This window comes from Heptranchias perlo, chromosome 33 (genome assembly GCF_035084215.1).
Source record: "Heptranchias perlo isolate sHepPer1 chromosome 33, sHepPer1.hap1, whole genome shotgun sequence".
Classification (NCBI taxonomy): Eukaryota; Metazoa; Chordata; class Chondrichthyes; order Hexanchiformes; family Hexanchidae; genus Heptranchias; species Heptranchias perlo.
This window is the reverse complement of record NC_090357.1, coordinates 4743794-4764571: the sequence shown is the minus strand read 5'-3', so window position 1 is coordinate 4764571 and position 20778 is coordinate 4743794. Positions and strand designations below refer to the sequence as shown.

The 20778-nt window shown below is 46.4% G+C and overlaps 1 protein-coding gene across 2 annotated transcripts in view; it reads left to right on the top strand.

Moving 5' to 3' along the window:
* LOC137301417 (transmembrane protease serine 2-like) overlaps positions 1 to 16932 on the top strand; it is a 32593-nt gene extending 15661 nt beyond the window's left edge. The window contains exons 2-13 of one of the 2 annotated variants that reach the window (XM_067970909.1): positions 1627 to 1867; positions 3459 to 3569; positions 4532 to 4645; positions 4742 to 4871; positions 5781 to 5879; positions 6985 to 7028; positions 7754 to 7919; positions 8455 to 8633; positions 9172 to 9270; positions 9912 to 10054; positions 11308 to 11460; positions 14269 to 16932. In XM_067970909.1, the coding sequence (XP_067827010.1) occupies positions 1627 to 1867; positions 3459 to 3569; positions 4532 to 4645; positions 4742 to 4871; positions 5781 to 5879; positions 6985 to 7028; positions 7754 to 7919; positions 8455 to 8633; positions 9172 to 9270; positions 9912 to 10054; positions 11308 to 11460; positions 14269 to 14283 (1494 nt within the window). In that variant the 3' untranslated portion in view covers positions 14284 to 16932. The remainder of the gene's footprint in view (positions 1 to 1626; positions 1868 to 3458; positions 3570 to 4531; positions 4646 to 4741; positions 4872 to 5780; positions 5880 to 6984; positions 7029 to 7753; positions 7920 to 8454; positions 8634 to 9171; positions 9271 to 9911; positions 10055 to 11307; positions 11461 to 14268) is intronic. The other variant, XM_067970910.1, reaches the window with a different exon arrangement.
* Positions 16933 to 20778: the final 3846 nt, after the last annotated feature.

Below are 20778 nucleotides of genomic sequence, written 5' to 3'. Positions count from 1 at the left end.
TGTGGCACCAAGGAGCCCTAGTAAAATTGAAGTCAATGGGAATCAGGGGGAAAACTCTCCAGTGGCTGGAGTCATACCAAGCACAAAGGAAGATAGTAGTGGTTGTTGGAGGCCAATCATCTCAGCCCCAGGACATTGCTGCAGGAGTTCCTCAGGGCAGTGTCTTAGGCCCAACCGTCTTCAGCTGCTTCATCAATGACCTTTTCTCCATTATAAGGTCAGAAATGGGGATGTTCGCTGATGATTGCACAGTGTTCAGTTCCATTCGCAACCCCTCAGATAGCATGACCTGGACAACATCCAGGCTTGGGCTGATAAGTGGCAAGTAACTTTCGCGCCAGACAAGTGCCAGGCAATGACCATCTCCAACAAGAGCAGCACCTTCTCAAGGGCAATTAGGGATGGACAACAAATGCTGGCCTTGCCAGCGACGCCCACATCCCATGAACGAATAAAAAAAATACACTGCATACAGACACGGCATACAGGCACCGCATACACCGCATACAGACACCGCATACATCACATACATACATGGCATACAAGCACCGCACACAGACACCACATACAGGCACCAGATACAGAAAGCACATACAGGCACCATATACAGACACCACATACAGGCACCGCATACAGACACCGCATACAGGCACCGCAGACAGGCACCACATACAGACACCACATACAGGCACCGCATACAGGCACCGCAGACAGACACCGCATACAGGCACCGCAGACAGACACCGCATAACAGGCACCGCATACAGACACCGCATAACAGGCACCGCAGACAGACACCGCATAACAGGCACCGCATACAGGCACCGCATACAGACACCGCATAAAGGCACCGCAGACAGACACCGCATAACAGGCACCGCATACAGGCACCGCATACAGACACCACATACAGGCACCGCATACAGACACCGCATACAGACACCACATACAGACACCGCATACAGACACCACATTACCACATACAGACACCACATACAGGCACCGCATACAGACACCACATACAGGCACCGCATACAGACACCGCATACAGACACCGCATACAGGCACCGCATACAGACACCGCATACAGACACCACATTACCACATACAGACACCGCATACAGACACCACATACAGACACCGCATACAGACACCGCATACAGACATCGCATACAGGCACCGCATACAAACACCACATTACCGCATACAGACACCGCATACAGGCACCGCATACAGACACCGCATACAGACACCACATTACCACATACAGACACCGCATACAGACACCACATACAGACACCGCATACAGACACCGCATACAGACATCGCATACAGGCACCGCATACAGACACCACATTACCGCATACAGACACCGCATACAGACACCGCATACAGACACCACATTACCACATACAGACACCGCATACAGACACCGCATACAGACACCACATTACCGCATACAGACACCACATACAGGCACCGCATACAGACACCGCATACAGACACCACATACAGACACCGCATACAGACACCACATTACCACATACAGACACCGCATACAGACGGGAAGGCAGTGAAAAAGATTTTTTTTAAGTTGAACTCCATTCTTTCTTTCTTTCATTTCAGAATGTTTATGAGAATTATTTGCCGGAGCACGTTCAACCGCCGTCCAACAGGAATACACAAGAAGAATACCCGCCACCGTATCCCAGTGCAGGAGGAGATTACCCCCCGCCTTACTCCAGTGTTGGAGCTGGACAATATCCACCTTATCCTTACCCCAGCACAGCGTCGGCACAATACCAGCCGTATTACATTCCTGCACAAGGCCCCACACATCCTCCAACCCAAATCACCCAGAGAAATGGTAGGTTATATTGTGTGTGTGTGTGTGTGTGTGTGTGTGTCTGTGTGTGTGTGCATCTGTGTATGTGTATTTGTATGTCTCTATGTGAATGTGTGCTCCTGTACATGTGTGTGAGAGTGTTTTTTGTGTGTCCATGACTGAGTGTGCATCTGTATGTGAGTGTGTGCATGTGTGTAAGTGTATATGATTGCATGTGAGTGTGTATGTGAGTGTATGAAGGTAAGTATGTGTTCCTGATTATGAATGTTTGCATGTGTGCATATGTGTACGCCTGATAGTGGATGAGTTTGTGTATATGAGTGTACACGTGTGAGTGTGAACGAGTGTATGTGAGTGTATGCAAATGTATATGAATGTGTACATATGAATGTATGTACATGTGTGCATGCATTTGAGTGTGTTTGCAGGTGTGTGTATATGTTTGTGCGTGTGTGTACATGTGTGCGTGTGTGTGCGTGTGTGCGAATGTGTGCGTGTTTGTGTTGTGCTCAGTGAGGTACGAGCTGGCAGCACTGGATCATGAATGTTTTTCTACCCCGAGTGACACCTCCAAACCACTCCAGACCACAGGCCCCTACAAACACATCACTGACAGCACCCCCACCACCACCCTCCCCCCATTTGTTGCAGGTTGCGTGTTTGACTCACTCCTCGGTGTGTGTGAGTTAAAGAGTATTTCAAGATAAATTCTTGCTTTTTATTGTTGTTGTCCTAAATGACACATCCTTTTGCCGGGATTTGCAAACCGAGATGTTCAGTGATATAATCTGTGGCCACGAGTGTATGACAGGGAGACCCTGAATGTTCAGCCCTATAACTCACAAACAACTCTGCTACCTCACATTGAGTCAAGTGCCGAATCAATTGTACGTTGTACAACTATTGGCTCTCACTCCCAGACGCATTCAGTTGCTATGGCATGTTACCAGAGCTGAGAGGTTACGATTATCAGGAAAGGCTGAACAGGCTGGGGCTCTTTTCACTAGAAAAGAGAAGACTGAGGGGTGATCTAATAGAGGGCTTTAAAATTATGAAGGAGTTTGATAGGGTAGACGTAGAGAAAATGTTTCCGCTTGTAGTGGAATCCAAAACTAGCAATAATAAATATAAGATGGTCACTTATAAATCCAATAAAGAATTCAGGAGAAACTTCTTTACCCAGGGAGTGGTGAGAATGTGGAACTCGCTACCACAAGGAGTGGTTGAGGCGAATAGCATAGATGCATTTAAGGGAAGTTAGATAAGTATATGGTGGCGAAAGGAATAGCAGGATATGCTGATAGGGTGAGGTGAAGTAGGGTGGGAGGAGCACAGACCAGTTGGGCCGAATGGCCTGTTTCTGTGCTGTAAATTTTGTGTAATTCTCCGTAATGTTGTTGGGTTCTGGTTGCCCTCCATACACTTTAGGGGTGAATTTCCGTGGCGATTTTCCCACTTGTCTGCCGTAACTTTCCAGGCCTTCCGCAGCTCGTACGTCAAACGTACATTTCGGAAAACCACCCCGGAAATTCAGTCCAACGGACTCCAAGCGATGTGTCAGCGATCGTACTTGGGGCGCGGCCCTCACGTGTCTCCCCCTCCTTTCTTTCAGTCCCACACCAGAAGCCTGCACGTTCCTGTAGTCCACAGAGAAAGACCTACTGCTGTGTCATCTCCCTCTTCCTGACCCTTTCTGCGTTGGGCATTGGAGCTTATGTCATTCGTAAGTAACCTTGGCAATTAGTCCCATTGGGGAGACGTGCAACCCTGGGTGGATGGTAAAGGCCACTAAAGGGGGGCAGGAGTGTCTGCGTTGTACTGTTGGGTAACCCTAAACATTATTAGAGGGAGAAATCTGTCCTTACCAATGTCTCATTATTGCCCACTTGTTACTGTGTTTTATCTGCTTTATGTTAGACTGTGGGCAGCCATTTTGTGTGACTCCCCATTTTTTAAAATTCACTCTCAAGATGTGGATGTGCTGTACCTGCCCTGGGAGTGTTTGATGAGACAGTGTAGAGGGAGCTTTACTCTGTATCTAACCCGTGCTGTACCTGCCCTGAGAGTGTTTGATGGGACAGTGTAGAGGGAACTTTACTCTGTATCTAACCCATGCTGTACCTGCCCCGGGAGTGTTTGATGGGACAGTGTAGAGGGAGCTTTACTCTGTATCTAATCCTGTACCTGCCTTGGGAGTGCCTGATAATGACACTGGGTGCCTGAATGGAAAGGCATCCCATTCCTCAGTGCTTCCACCCTTTACCTTGATGAGCAGAAACTTTGCAAACAAAAAGTTTAAAATCTAGAGGAAATCTCACCACAATCCCACCATTAAGTCTGTTGACGGGCACCGTGTAACAGTAAAGATGGGATGTGTTAGGTTCATCAAATTGGGTGACAAAGAGTTTGTTAACTTTCCAATTGGCCCTAGGAGGGCAGGACACCACGAGGATGGGCGTATCGGGTGACCAATGGGGTGAGAGGGTGGGGGCGGGGCAGTTAGCGGCAGGAGGTTTCATCCAGAATGCGTCCAACCACAACCCTAATGTGACCCTATTATGACCTGCCCTCACAATTTAACCCTTTTAGCTCCTGTTCTTTGTATAGTTTCACAGGAGTGTGTGTGGGTCTCCAGTGAGTATTGATTCCAGTCTGACAGGTATTTTTTTTGCTTGCTCCTGGTAGTTAGGTTTGTAAAGGATAGTCCCACGGGGAGTTCCAGTAGTCACTGCCAGGCTGTGGTGACCAGGTGCAATGGGATCTCCGAGTGTGCGGACAACAGCGATGAACTGGGATGTGGTAAGATCTCCCGAACCTTAGTTACTCAACAAACACCTTTCATTTTAATGAAATGAAATAAATGAACCCCTACCCGATTCCTCCCCCCCATCACAGTGCGATTCAGTGGGACCAGTTCACAGCTGGAGGTCTACGGCTGGCAAGACAAGCGATGGTTACCAGTTTGTTACACTGCCTGGAGCCCATCTTTGGCGGACAAGACATGTAAACAACTGGGGTACAGGAGGTAAGCGATCAAGGGCCTGAAACTGGGGTACAGGAGATTCAGTGGGGGGGTTAAGGTCTTGGAACTGGGGTACTGGAGTCAAGGACCTGAAACTGGGGTACAGGAGGTACGTGGGTCCGTAAATGGGGTATAGGAAGTATGAGGATCTATAAATGGGGTACAGGAGGTATGAGGGTCTGTAAATGGGGTACAGGAAATACATGACCAAATTAGATCGGGTGCGGAGAGTGGCAGACACCATTCCATCGCAATCCCAGCGAGAGTCAGCGTCTTTAGAAGGAAACGAACTTGCATTTTTATAGCGCCTTTCACAACTTCAGGATGTCCCAAACTTTGCACCAATTAGTACTTTTTGAAGTGTAGTCACTGTTGTAATGTTAGAAATGCGGCAGCCAATTTGCACACAGCAAGATCCCACAAACAGCAATGTGATAACGACCAGATCATCTGTTGTTAGTGATGTTCATTGAAAGCTAAATATTGGCCAGGATACTGGGGAGATCTCCCTTGCTCTTCTTCGAAATGGTGCTGTGGGATCATTTATGTCCACCTGAGAGGTTAGTTTAACATCTCATCTGAGAGACAGCACCTCTGACAATGCAGCACTCCCTCAGTACTGCACTGGGAGTGTCAGCCTAGATTTTGTGCTCAAGTCTCTGGAGTGGGACTTGAACCCACAACCTCCAGACTCAGAGGTGAGAGTGCTACCCACTGAGCCACAGCTGACACTGGCAGAAGAGTGAGTATTACTAGAAATTAATATTTGCTTCTTTATCGTTTGAAACACTGGTGATATTAGCAACATCCAGGCTGTAAGTAACAGGAACTGCAGTACTTTACAGAAAGGGGACACAACAATGTCCTGCCTCCTGAGGCCAATAATGATCATCTTGTATGTTTGTTTGACAGTTCCTACCAGACGCAGGGTACGACTGGACAGCCGTCTTCAAGCCTTGTGGTCAACACGACAAAGCAAATAACTAATATCCAAAGTGTCCTGAGCAACAGGTATGTTATTGGACATTAGATAAAACCAGGTTTGGGGGTCATGGTGCAGGAGTTGTAAAGGTTCTGGGAGAGGTTAGTCCACCCCAGGGAATTATGTATAACTGGGTATTTTAAAAGCATTAACAATTCAGATGAATAATCACAAGACATTAAGTTGTCCCCATGAGAATCACAACTTGGAGTTACCAGAGAAAGCCCGTGAAAAATTGTCATTCACTGCCCATCCAGACCAGGAGAGCACTGCCTGGTGTGAGACTGAGCCCGTCCAGACCAGGAGAGCACTGCCCAGTGTGGGCCTGAGCCCGTCCAGACCAGGAGAGCACTGCCCAGTGTGGGTCTGAGCCTGTCCAGACCAGGAGAGCACTGCCCAGTGTGGGACTGAGCCCGTCCAGACCAGGAGAGCACTGCCCAGTGTGGGACTGAGCCCGTCCAGACTAGAAGAGCACTGCCCTGTGTGGGACTGAGCCCGTCCAGACCAGGAGAGCACCGCCCAGTGTGGGACTGAGCCCGTCCAGACCAGGAGAGCACCACCTGGTGTAGGACTGAGCCCATCCAGACCAGGAGAGCACTGCCCAGTGTGGGACTGAGCCCGTCCAAACTAGAAGAGCACTGCCCAGTGTGGGTCTGAGCCTCACAGACCAGGAGAGCACTGCCCAGTGTGGATCTGAGCCTCACAGACCAGGAGAGCACTGCCCAGTGTGGGTCTGAACCTCACAGACCAGGAGAGCACTGCCCAGTGTGGGTCTGAGCCTCACAGACCAGGAGAGCACTGCCCAGTGTGGGTCTGAGCCTCACAGACCAGGAGAGCACTGCCCAGTGTGGGTCTGAGCCTCACAGACCAGGAGAGCACTGCCCAGTGTGGGTCGGAGCCTCACAGACCAGGAGAGCACTGCCCAGTGTGGGTCTGAGCCTCACAGACCAGGAAAGCAGACCTATCTCTGTGTTACACTGATCTCTAATGACATGTCCGTGTGTTGTGCTGGTCTGTAATTGACTTGTTCATGTGTTGTAATGATCTGTAATGACCTGTCCTTGTGTTGCGCTGATCTGTAATGACCTGTCCTTGTGTTGTAATGATCTGTAATGACCTGTCCTTGCGTTACAGCCTTCAATGCACCACCAAAGAGACTGTCTCTCTCAAATGCATTGGTAAGAATAATTATATTCAAATCAAATGAATCTTCGATATGTTGGAAGAAAGTTTTGTATTTATTAAAGGATGTCGGTGCTGGGGAATGGGGTCCTTTCAAACCTGGACACTTAGTACTAATAATACTACCATGCCAATAATTCCAATAATACTAGATCAATAGTTTTAATAATACACATCTAATAATACTACAGGGTTAATCGCATTATTAATACAACAGGGCCAATTGTATTAGTAATGCTAAAGGGCTGAAAATATTAATAATGCTTCCCTAATAATATTGGAGGACCGATAGTACTAGTAATACTACAGGGGTGATAGTACTAATAATACTACAGACCTGCAGTTACAAATAATTCTACAAGGTCAAAAGCATTAATAATTACCACAGGTCCAATAATACCACTGAGCCAATAGTAGATGGTTGATGAGTGAAGGCTCACCATCCATGGAAAAGGATCTCTACTGAGGGCCACGATGGAGGGATATGTGTCCCAGCTTGTATTATGTACAAGGTCCTAGAATATTCCTTTAATTTGGAAGGATGTGTGTGAAATTCTTGGCCGGCTGTGTGCGTTTAACTCATCCAGTCAGTCCGGAAGCTCAATTTTGTTTGGACGCTTTCAAAATAAAAGGAAGAATCTCCAGTGACAAAGATTAGAAACAAAATGCCTTCTATTTTATATTGAATGACACTTTGAGAATACAATCTCTTCATGTGTAGACTGTGGCAAAAGGATTAAAACCTCAGGAAGAATCGTGGGCGGAGTGCCAGCCCTACTGGGCAAGTGGCCCTGGCAGGTTAGTCTCCATTACAAGTCAAGGCACGTCTGTGGAGGAACCATCATCTCAGAGGACTGGGTCGTCACGGCTGGACATTGCTTCTTCGAGTGAGTAAGAGCCTGGAATCTTTGCAAAGAGACCGGGGTGGGGGGGTGGTCTTCGGCCGTAATGCAAAACGAGCGGCATTCCAGAGGGAAACGCAATTGTTGGGGTGGTGGAGGGGGGAGGTGGTAAGGTGAGGGAGGTCTTAGGTTTGCTTCTGGGACCCGGAGGAGCAATCCCGACTCTTCTGGCCCACAAGGAAATCTAAACAAATTGTGAAAACTAATCTTTGTGGCCCTCGATCCAACTCCTGGCAGATTTGGCCCAGTTCAGGCCTGGGGTTAAAATAGCACATCGCGCCCCGATGACATCAGCAGAGGCCAATCTGCCGAGGCCAACCTGGCTTGGGACGGGTGCAATTTAAAATTGCAGTCGGCCAGACTGGCCCGGGGGAGGAGTGGGTAAGTGCCCCCACTGCTCCATTTTAACCACTACCCCCCCCCCCACCCCCCAGAGCCACCACCCCGCCTGGCAGGAATCAGACAGGGGGAGTTAAAATCGAGGCTTTTGTGTCTGCAACTGATCTTTCTTTTGTTCCAGGGATGAGGCTTTTGACCCGTCCAAGTGGAAGGTGTACAGTGGCTTCATTTCTCAACGTCAGCTGTCAGGAGCCACTCTGAGATACGTCTCAAAAATCACCTCTCACAGGAGCTACAGCTCAGACACCAATGATTATGACATTGCATTGATGAAGCTTCAAAAACCATTGGAGTTTACAGGTAATGTCCCGTGAGGCTGCGAGTCCCTGACCAATGTTATATCTGTTACCATTATTCCTAAGCCTCTGGACTAATAAAACACTGCAACAACAGACATTTACAGGTGCAGGCGTCCCTATACAATCCATTTAAAGCTCATTTGCCTAATTGCTGCCCTGAATGAATGGGATTACAAAAGTAATTATTCATAATTATAAGTATTTTTCATGCTCATGAAGGTGAGAGGTATCAGTGCTGGAGAATGGACTTTTCAATCTACATTATCCCATAATTGGCACCAAGCTTCTCAGTTCAGGCATGGGTTAGATAGAGAGTAAAGCTCCCTCTACACTGTCCCATCAAACAGTCCCAGGGCAGGTACAGCACGGATTAGATGTGTTTGAGAATGTGTGTGTGTGTGTGTGAGACTATGTGTGTGAGTGTGTATGCTTGTGTGTGTGAGTCTATGTGTGTGTGTGAGTGTGTGTGTGTGTGTGGAATTACTTTGATCACGTGACATTGCCTTTAATGCAATAACAGGAGTTTATATTTTTTCCAGCTCAAGTTAGACCTGCCTGTTTGCCAACCTACAATCAGGAATTCCCACACGGTATGGCCTGTTGGATTACGGGATTTGGTCGCACAAAGGAAGGTGCAAGTAAGTCAGAATATATCTGCCAGCTTGTCAAAGGATGGGGGATCCTGATTTACCTTCCCTGGTGTCATCTTGCTGTGACTTGCACAGTCGCAAAGAATCAGTCTCTCCCACGTGTAATTTGGTGCACACTAACTTTAACTCAACGGCTTAAGCTTTGTTTACCTTCGAGTAGAGTTTGGTTTGATACAAACGGCCACATTTTTTTAAGTAATGTGACTTTTTAAAAAAAATTATCTCCTCAAAACATTGTTAGAAAGTCTATGGACAGGAAGTATTATGTTTTCAGTGGGCTGCAGCAAGCTGTTGCCTCTCGCCGTCCTCATTAGATTGACCCTTTAATCTGAAGTTTTTGATGTACAAATGCTCCTCCCTTGATTCCGGCCAGTTATTGAAGCTTCTGGAGCCAAGACAATGATAGAAGTTTTGATTCACTGATTAAAATCTCACTGAGAACCTTAGTTATAAAACGCCTCAAGGTGAAGGGTGAGGGGATGGAGTTTCACCTTCAATGCAGTTTGGTGTCTGGTTTTAAGTTTCAGAAATTCCTGGACAGCTCCCTCTGAAACCGACCTGTGTGCTTCAAACACAGGGCTGGGCAGCGACCCCACCCTGAGCTTAACTCTTCATGCATTGCGTTTCAGCTTCAACGTCTGACATCCTCCTCGAAGCCACCGTCAACATAATCGGCAGTGGGACTTGCAACCGGAGAAGGATTTACAACGGAGCGGTAACGCAGCGGATGATCTGCGCCGGCAAACTCTCTGGGGGGGTCGACTCCTGTCAGGTGCGTGCGGTGCAGGTGTACAGTTAGCAACCAGCAGATCCATCCTGTCACCCCTGGGCCCCCCCCCCCCCCGGTTGGAATCCGGATCAAATTGACGGGATAAAAGTCTTACCTGTTGGCACCAAAAGGGCTGCCTTAACCTAATTGCAATGGGTGTGGGTATAACTGGTGGCAAGTGAGCACCAATTGGCACCGATTGGTGAACTCATTCACAGAGATGGGCACGGTGTGAAATGGTAACTAGTGCATTATTGGGGTGGGGTACAGGTTTGACTGGACGGGGTTAAGGGCAATGAGATAGAACTTTACTCTGCATCCATCACATACTATACCCGATCTGCAACTGCATCATAAAGAAAAAACTTGCATTTCTATAGTGCTTTTCACAATCTCAAGACGTCCCAAAGCGCTTTACAGCCAATGAAGTATGTTTTGAAGTGTAGTCACTATTGTAATATAAGGGAAACGCGGCAGCCAATTTGCACACAGCAAGATCCCACAAACAGCAGTGTGATAATGACCAGATAATCTGTTTTTTCGTGATGTTGGTTGAGGGATAAACGTTGACCAGGACACTGGGGAGAATACCACTGCTCTATTTCAAAATAGTGCTATGGTATCTTTTACATCCCCCTGAGACGGCAGACAGTGCCTTGGTTTAATATTTCGTCCAAAAGACAGCACCTCCAACAGTGCAGCACTCCCTCAGTACTACATTAGAGTGTCAGCCTGGATTTTGTGCTCAAGTCTCTGGAGTGGGGTTTGAACCCACAACCTTCTGAGTCAAAGGCAAGAGTGCTACCCACTGAGCCACAGCTGATACTTCCTCAGAGCCACTGAGTTCAAGATGGTGGAACCCTGGAGTAAATTAATCAAGGCTCCAATCCTAACACGGAGCCTCACTCGGTGGGAACATGGATCATACAATCATGCATGCAGTTTATTGCACCCAATTTGTGGTCCTCCTGATTTTTCCAGTGATTAATTTTAATGACCAGAAACGTCAGGAAGTCTGTGAGTCGCATAAGCTGGTCTCTGCACCAATTCTCCACATGCAGGAAGGGTCTCATGGCATTTACCCATTCTGAGCACTCACATCCCACGGTTCGAACACAAGGTTAATCTCCTCGTCACCTCCAAATAAAAATAATCACCGATCCATTGAAAGCAAACGCCAAGGCTTTTCGCAGGGACCGTGGTCTGTGCTCCGACCGGTTTTAGTTTCACTGAAAAATGTTCTCTTTAAACCCCAGGGTGACAGTGGTGGTCCTCTTGTTTGTGAAGTTTCCGGTACCTGGTACCTGGCAGGAGTTACGAGCTGGGGGCATGGCTGTGCTCGGATAAACAGACCAGGGGTTTACGCTCAAGTGACACAACTCAGCAATTGGATGTTCTCACAAATGGAGGTAACAATGGTTTCCATGGTGATTGGTGAAAACATTTGCGATAAGAACAATCCAAACAACAACTTGCATTTATATAGTGCCTTTAACATAGTAAAATGTCCCAAGGATGCTTCACAGGAGCGATATCAAACAATGGTGGAGCGAAGGAAATCGGGGTGCATGGGAGGCCAGAATTGGAGGAACGCAGAGTTCTCGGAGGGTTGTAGGGCTGGAGGAGGTTACAGAGATAGGGCGGGGCGAGGGCCATGGAGGGATTTGAAAACAAGGATAAGAATTTTAAAATCGAGGCATAGTAGACCAGGAGCCAATGTAGGTCAGCGAGCACAGGGGTGATGGGTAAATGGGACTTGATGCGAGTTAGGATACAGGTAGCAGAGTTTTCGATGAGTTCAAGTTTATGCCTGCAAGAAATGAGAGTGGGGAAAGCACTTTAAGGGTTCTCACTCTGGAGTAATTTGTTGTTACTGTACCTGTACACTGTGTGGTTTAAAGTACTTGACCCAAGCATCATCTAAGCTGCCTTTCCAGTGCAGTACTGAGGGAGAGCAGCATTGTCAGATCTGCCTTAAGAAAAAAGACTTGCATTTATATAGCACCTTTCACAACCCAAAGCGCTTTACAACAATTAAGTTCTTTTGAAGTGTAGTCACCGTTGAAATGTAGGACACGCGGTAGCCAATTTGTGCACAGCAAGATCCCACAAAACAGCAATGTGACAATGACCGGATAATCTGCTTTTTAGTGATATCGGTTGAGGGATAAATATTGGCCAGGACACCTAGGAGAACTCCCCTGCTTTCCTTCAAAATAAGGCCATGGGATCTTTTCAGTCCCCCTGAGAGGGTAGACGGGCCTCGGATTAACATCTACATCAGAAGGACGGCACCTCCAACAGTGCAACACTGCCCTGGGAGTACTGGCCTAGATTTTGTGCTCAAGTCTCTGGAGTAAGACTCAAACTCACAGCCTTCTAACAGTCAGAGGCAAGAGTGCCACCCACTGAGCCACAGCCTTCAGGGGAAACAGCTAAGCCGTTCAGGCGGCTGTTTAAGGTCCCACAGAACAATTTGAAGACTGAGGAAATTCTCCTGGTCAACATTTTTCCCTCATTAAAATGCAACACAAAAGAGCATTCATCTCAATGGTGCAGAATGGCTACCATATTTAGCTTATGTAGTAATGATTGTACTCTCTGACGTACTTTGACATATTTCGATGATGTGTAAGGCACTATAGAAATAGAAGCAATTATTTTTATGTTTCTTTCAATGACTGAGCAATACTAACAATGACGGGTAAATTGCCTACAGTCAGATGAGAGATGTAACTTCGTTCTTTTTTTACAATGAGTGGAGACTTCAGAATCTCATGCCATAATGCCATCCATAGGCCAGAGCCTGCAACTACCTCATGACAGCAACTATTTACTTACAGGATTTCAAATAAAACTGTTGGACTATAACCTGGTGTTGTAAGACTCTTTACATTTGTCCACCCCAGTCCATCACCGGCATCTCCACATCATACATAGAAGTAGGAGGAGGTCATCATTAAGCCCCTCGAGCCTGCTGCGCCATTCAGTTAGATCATGGCTGATCTGTATCTTAACTCCATCTACCCGCCTTGGTTCCGTAACCCTTAATACTCTTGCCAATCAAAAGAAAATTCCATTCTAAATGTTTACATGGGCAGTTTTAATGTTAAATGTTGACATAAAAGAGTGACCATAAAATCATGATGGAAGGAAGTGCGTGCACACAAAAGCTTTTTAATAATATATAGATGAGGCTAGCCTGTCATCTGTAAGTTCGATTCTGCAAGCAGGGGAAGGTCGAATAGTGGTCACTGACTATGAAGGGTCGTGGAATGGAAGGGCCGATGGCGTAAATGGACAATCAGAAGCTTAGACCATAGGATCTCCCTCAACCTGGACCCAAGGGAGTTCATGAGGGGAATCCAGGAGGTCACAAGGCCGTCTGATTTCTCTATTTTGCCATTTATTGACTTACAACAACAGCAACAACAACAACTTGCAACCCATAAGTTCACTGTTGGCTGCCTACGTCTCTTTATATCCTCCTTTATCATTGAAGTGATTTCATCTCTAATCACTAAGGCTACTCCTCCCCCTCTTCCATTTTCCCTATCTCTCCTGTAGACCTTATAACCTGGTATATTTAGTTCCCAATCCTGACCATCCTGCAGCCATGTCTCAGTAATAGCTATCATGTCATGCCCATTTGTGCAGTGCCTTTAACATAGTAAAAACGTCCCAAGGCGCTTCACTGGAGTGTAATCAGAAAACTGAGCCACGTAAGGAGATATTAGGACAGGTGACCAAAAGCTTGGTAGGTTTTAAGGAGCGTCTTAAAGGAGGAGAGAAAGAGGTAGAGAGGCGGAGAGATTGGGGGGGAGGAAATCCCAGAGGGCCTAGGCAGCTGAAGGCATGGCCGCCAATGGTGGAGTGAAGGAAATCGGGGATTACTGGCACATTATTTCTGTTGCCGTGTTTTCTGCAATAATAGCACTCTTTTCTTTTGAATACCTGCTGTCTTATATTAGGACAGAGGTCGCTAAGAGTGTCAGTATTTGCTGGGTGGGTGGGTCCCCTGTAGAGAAAGGTTTGGAAGTTACCGCCCCCGTTTATAGCGAGCTGGGTTATTAGTAACCCTGGTAGTGAGTGGAGCACTCATTGCCAATCTATAAGAATGGGACCATTTTATAAACGATGATGAAATTGAGTGTTAAAAAGTACATTATTGAGTCGCTTCCTCCCCGGATCTAACATCTTGTACTTGACTTTTACAGGCTAACAGCAACTAATGAAAGGGATGGACACTGACCTCACGAACGGCTGCAGATTGTTAAGTCTGGCCTGTGCTGTTTTTCTAATAGACTGTCGGTGGGGAGGCTGGCTTTCTCCCATTGCTCATTAAAGCGCTGGAAATGTTTATCGAAAAAGAGACAGTGGAGATTTACTCAGTCAACAAAGAGAAACATTTTTTGCACATCAACGGGTGATAAATTTTATCCTGGTCTTAAGACAATCGAACTTTTTCTATCCATTTTAAGTTGCATTATTCCCTCAGATCCTCATGGTTTGTTGGGGTGAAACTTTGGTACGCTCTGTGTGCGAAGCTCCACATTCCTTTCAGAAGCCCCACTGGAGATTTTCCATTTGAGGCACGGGTGTGAAACAGATTTGCTTTCTCTTGGGGCCTTGAACACATCAGAGCTGGGCCAGGATACCACTCTCTACAATCAGGTTCAGTGTCCAGCGTGAGATCGGGGCCCCGGTGAAATTTAACAATAGACTTGCTTGTTGTCATGGGATTGATGTTGAGGTAGGGAAGGGAAGGCTGGTTTGTTGGGGGATGACACTGAGCTAAAGAGAAAGGTATGGCTGGTCTGTACAGGAAATTGCATTAGGAGGGGGGAGAAGGGAACTGGCTGCTCTCTACACATCCCATTCCAACAGTTCGAAATGAACACACACACCCCTTGACGAAGGAGGGAGGATTTTTCCAATTTTTCATTCTATACTTTACTTTAAGGTGTGCTATTTTCTCTCTGTAATGATAGAGCATTAAAACAAGTTTTAGTGAAGGACTTAGACTTCAGGATTGTAAAAAAAAATCAACCCCCATACACAAAATATTACTTAAACCGGGTGTTACAGAACTCTTTGATTTTATAGTAAGTTGATAGTTGCAGTTAAAGGGATGCTGTCTTTTTTAGACTAGAGACCATATCAGATTCTCACAGAGCCTTAACTACCCGGGCCAATTTGGGATCTTGATCAAAGCAACTTATTTAAAAAGATTCCACGTGCTGCTCTACTTCCCTTGCAGTGCAACCCCTTCATCATCTTCATCTTCCTCATCCAAAGCCAATTCCAGCTTTGTTTCTCCGCAGTGCACTGACATTGGTGGAGGGGGGGCTGCCCATGACGTATGTTGGACCTTTAAGGTGACTAGAGCTTCATTTGCAACTGATCCCAACTGACTGGGTCACCTGAGCACGGACCTTCCTGTGGACCAGGTGTGGTTCTGGTGATCCCTGCACTCTCCAGCTGATGAGGAGAGCAGCGGGCGCAACGGGAGAGATTTACTGTATAATTAAATCAGGAAACATGCATTTTCAGTCTGGATCTTAATTTCTGTGCATTTGTGAAGAAATGTTACTGCACATTGTAATATGTGTTTATTATTTAAAGGAGATCTGTCTTTATATATATATTAAACAATATTGGCCAAACTTTCTGTTATTCTTCATGCGAGGCGATAAAGTGAAAGTGCACTTTCCTCAAGTTACAAATAATGTTCAGCCACGATCTTGGTCACTGCTGTGAATTTGTTGGCCCTTTTTTCGTTTGTTTTGACAACAATTTTCCTGAAGGTGCTTCAACCAATGATTCTGTATGTAAAATTTTGACTCCTCTTCATATACAGGGCTCACAGGACGTCTTTGAATATCTTAGAATGTATTTAGCTACAGTGTTAAGTATTGGGGGCAGTTCATAGCAGACCAGAGTCAGCAGAAGGGAGGGAAAGTACAAGTATTGATTGTGAGGACACCATTCACAGTGCCTGTGGAGATGCCTTTGTGCAGACTAACCTTCAGCTTTCTCATTGAAGGTGAGAGTGTACAGTTTGGGAGGAGGGGGGGGAGAGGAACAAGTCTCCATCACATTTCAACCCAAGATGGTGTCACCTTAACGTGACAGCAAAAGACTTTTTCAAGGGGGAAACAAAGTGCATTATAAAGTCCGTGATTCAAAACGTCCATCTCAAAAAAATGTTACTTTCCACCTTCAACCCAAGCTCCCATTTCTTGGAGCGCTTTCTCTTGGTGGCCCTATGAATGCCCTACATTTTCCGGGATCCCACCCATTCCCTCCCCCAATCTTGACATGATGCTACCAAGAACAGGAGGAGTCCAGTTGTGAGCCTCTGACGCGTCGCACCAACTGTTAACATTCAGAAGATGATATTAACGCAAACACAATTAAACTACGTAAGTGAAGAAAATACCACGAGCGAGGGGGGTGGGGGGGGTGGATTTGAGACCCCAGGAAAATGACAATCCATCCTCCCCAGGTCAACTCAAGATTCACAAGCTCAGTAGTGCCCACACCAATGAAGAGTGGATGAAGTATTGCATGATTTTTGTTAGGCCCCTTTGAGATATTTCCCTGTTCCCTCTGATCACTGAAGTACGGAAATAATGCTAGTGTTTTCTTAAAAGAAAAGGGTGGAAGAATTAGTTGATTTACACAATGGAAGTTGAGGTCTCGGTCTCCGAACGCTGTGTAGAAAGTGCTGATTTACATCCAATGATGGCCAATAGCCCTTGGACACCAATATCTGGAAAGCACAGGATATTTCAAATGAATCCATTCAAGCTTGAATGTGAAAGTAAATCTGATTTATTGTAATTATTGAGAGGATGCATTGAATTTTGTTTTGCTCAGAAAATAAAGTGAAATATATTTTCATTCATATTTAATAGGAATTGTGTTGACTAATGAGATGATGTGAAACATTTATGTCACTAAGAATGAATCACTTTCTATTTCTGAAGTTTTTTTTTTCACTCTCCATCTAAAAAGAAAATCCAATTCTGGACAGGCTACTGCTCCCAGGGCCTTTGGCACTGCTCCGCTGTTAAACTAGTGAGTGGTCCATTGAAACAGAAGTAGGCCATTCAGTCCCCCAAGCCTGTTCCGCTGTTCAATTAGATCATGGCTGATCTGTATCTTAACTCAATTTACCCGCCTTGGTTCTGTAACCCTTAATGCTCTCGCCTAACAAAAATCGATCAATCTCAGTTTTGAAATTTTCAATTGACCCCCAGCCTCACCAGCTTTTTGGGGGAGAGAGTTCCAGATTTCCACTACCCTTTGTGTGAAGAAGTGCTTCCTGACATCATCCCTGAACGGTCTAGCTCTAATTTTAAGGTTATGGCCCCCTTGTTCTGGACTCCCCCACCAGAGGAAATAGTTTCTCTCTATCTACTCTATCAATTTCTTTAATCATCTTAAACACTTTAATTAGATCACCCCTTAATCTTCTATATTCAAGGGAATACAGGCCTGGTCTATGCAACCTGTCCTCGTAATTTATCCCTTTTAGCCCCGGTATCATTCTGATGAATTTGTGCTGCGCCCCTTCCAAGGCCAATATATCCTTCCAGAGGTGCGGTGCTCAGAACTGAACGCAGTCTCCAGATGTGGTCTAACCAGAGCTTTACATAACTTTAATATAACTTCCACCCCTCTGTATTCCAGCCCCCTTGAGACAAATTATTTATTGTACCTGCCTGCTAGCGTTTTCTGCTCCTAAATCTCTCTGCTCCTCCACAGTTCCCGGCTTCTCACCATTTAGAAAATACTCTGATCTATCTTTCTGAATTCCAAAGTCACTCATCTTTCTGGGTTGGTTTTGTGGAGAAGTTTCTCACTGCATTCGCCCACTGGTACATCCAAAGGCAGGAGTTCGATGCATGGGAGATTTTTCAGACGCACACGTAGACCTAGAGGTGTTCTGCTAAGGGGGGCTTCATTCCATTGACCAAGCTTGGAGCAAGCATTTCACCATTTCAAACAGTTTGGTGGTGTAAGCACATTAAACCCAACATGCTACCGTGGCATATATTTATGCAGTGTGCTGACTCCTCTGATCTCTTACAGTGTTGCCATTGGGAGGGGTCAAGAGTGAAGTTGGGAGAATCTATTGGAGATTCACCCCTGGTCCACAGTCACTCCCCTCCTTGCAGCTTAGTTCTGAGAATCATCAGCAGAGACTAGGGTACAGCTTGTCCAGACTTCTTTCTCAGTCATGGATGAGCAGTGGTGAAGAGTGCCGTGCCTTCAGCTGCCTAGGCCCAGCAACTCTGGAATTCCCTCTCTAAACCTCTCTGCCTCTCCACCTCCCTGTCCTCTTCAAGACCATCCTTTAAAACCCATCCCCTTTGACCAAGCTTTCAGTCACCCCTCCTAAGATCTCCTTCTTACATTGGCTCCAGTTCTCCGAACGCCTCCATTTTAAAATTCTCATCCTTGTTTTCAAATCCCTAGATAGCCTTGCCCCTCCCTATCTCTGTAACCTCCTCCAGCCCTACAGCCCTCCCGAGATCTCTGCGCGCGTCCAACTCTGGCCTCTTGTGCATCCCTGACTTCCTTTGCCCCGCTGTGCCTTCAGCTGCCTAGGTCCTAAGCTCTGGAATTCCCTTCCTAAACCTCTCCGCCTCTCTACTCTCTCTTCCTTTACGACCCTCCTTAAAACCTACCTCTTTGATCAAGCTTTTGGTCACTTTTTTTTATTCGTTCATGGGATGTGGGCGTCGCTGGCGAGGTCAGCATTTATTGCCCATCCCTAATTGTCCTTGAGAAGGTGGTGGTGAGCCGCCTTCTTGAACCACTGCAGTCCGTTTGGTGAAGGTTCTCCCACAGTGCTGTTAGGAAGGGAGTTCCAGGATTTTGACCCAGCAACGATGAAGGAACGGCGATATATTTCCAAGTCGGGGTGGTGTGTGACTTAGAGGGGAAGGTGCAGGTGGTGTTGTTCCCATGTGCCTGCTGCCCTTGTCCTTCTAGGTGTAGAGGTCGCGGGTTTGGGAGGTGCTGTCGAAGAAGCCTTGGCGAGTTGCTGCAGTGCATCCTGTGGATGGTACACACTGCAGCTACTGTGCGCCGGTGGTGGAGGGAGTGAATGTTTAGGGTGGTGGATGGAGTGCCAATCAAGGGGTGTCCTAATGTCTCCTTCTTTGGCTCGGTGTCAATTGTTTTGTCTGATTAAACTCTTGAGACATTTTCCAAGTTACAGGCGCTATATATAGAAAGTTATTGCTCCAGAAATGGGAAAAATACCTTATTGTAAAAAGGATGCAACTCACTGTAAAAATCAGACCCCATTGGGCAACTCCCCCTCCCCCCCCCCCCCCCTGTCATTTGTGCCTGGATTTTCCTTACCATTTTATCATCCAGGCACAAGTAGAGGGAATGAACCAGGTTCTCCAGCATATTGAAGAAAAGGAGGTGAAAATGGCAGATGGTGGGAAGATTTTTCATGGTGCAGGAACGTGAGAGTTACGTTAAAATCCACCGTTCAGCATCTAACAGAATTGGCTGCACTGACAGCTGATGGCTGAGTTATGTTTGTGCCAGCGCTATTGCAGAATTTAGCCCTGAGACTTCCCCATAGGCAGACAATCTGTTTAACCCATTTCCGTTAAACTGAAACATTCTTTGCACAATTGCACAAGAGATGCCAATGAAATCATTGCTTTTAACTCTTTCCAGACCTCAGGATGGTTTCTGTCCTTTTGGGGGCTATAGAGAATGTGAAGATAATTTCTGCTGCTCCTTTGGGGACTGGTATCAGTTGTGGTGCTTTGATATGGTGTCTGACTCTTTGAGACCATAATTCCCTCTTTCGTTTCAAAAAACTCTCCTCCGCCCCCCTCCCCCCCAAGGTGTCAGCTGTGGCTCGGTGGGCAGCACTCTGAGTCTGAAGGTTGTGGGCTTAATTTCCACTTCAGAGACTTGGCTGACACTCCAGTGCAGTACTGAGGGAGTGCTGCATTGTCAGAGGTGCTGTCTTTCGGATGAGACGTTAAACCGAGGTCCCATCAGCCCTCTCAGGTGGATATAAAAAGATCCTGTGGTACTATTTCGAAGAAGAGCAAAGGAATTCTCCCCAATGCCTTTGTCAATCTTTACCCCACAACCAACATCACTAAAAAAAAACAGATTATCTGGTCATTTATCTCATTGTTGTTCGTGGGACTTTGCCGCGTGCAAAATGGCTGCATCATCTCCTACATTACAACAGTGACTACACTTCAAAACTACTTCATTGGCTGTAAAGTGCTTTGGGATGTCCTGAGGTAGTGAAAGGCGATATATAAATACAAGTCTTTCTCTTCATTTTTCTCCCTCCTCTCTTGTAAGCTGCCAACTCTTGCTGGTGTAGAGGTCCAGAGGCCCCAGCTACCCTGGGCACCTCACCCTAGGGACAGATCTCAAGTAGGAAATAAAAAGCGAGAGTTGGCAGGTTGATTTCTTCGTAAGGGAGAGGGGGGACATCACAGCCAAGCCCAATCCTATGCCCCCCCTCCCCCACCATTCAATTAGATCATGGCTGATCAATATCTTAACCCCATCTACCCACCTTGGTTCCGTAACCCTTAACAGAGATGGACAATAAATGCTGGCCTTGCCAGCGACACCCACATCCCATGAATGAATAATAAAAAATACCCCTCGCCTAACATAAATCGATCAATCTCAGTTTCGAAATTTTCAATTGACCCCCA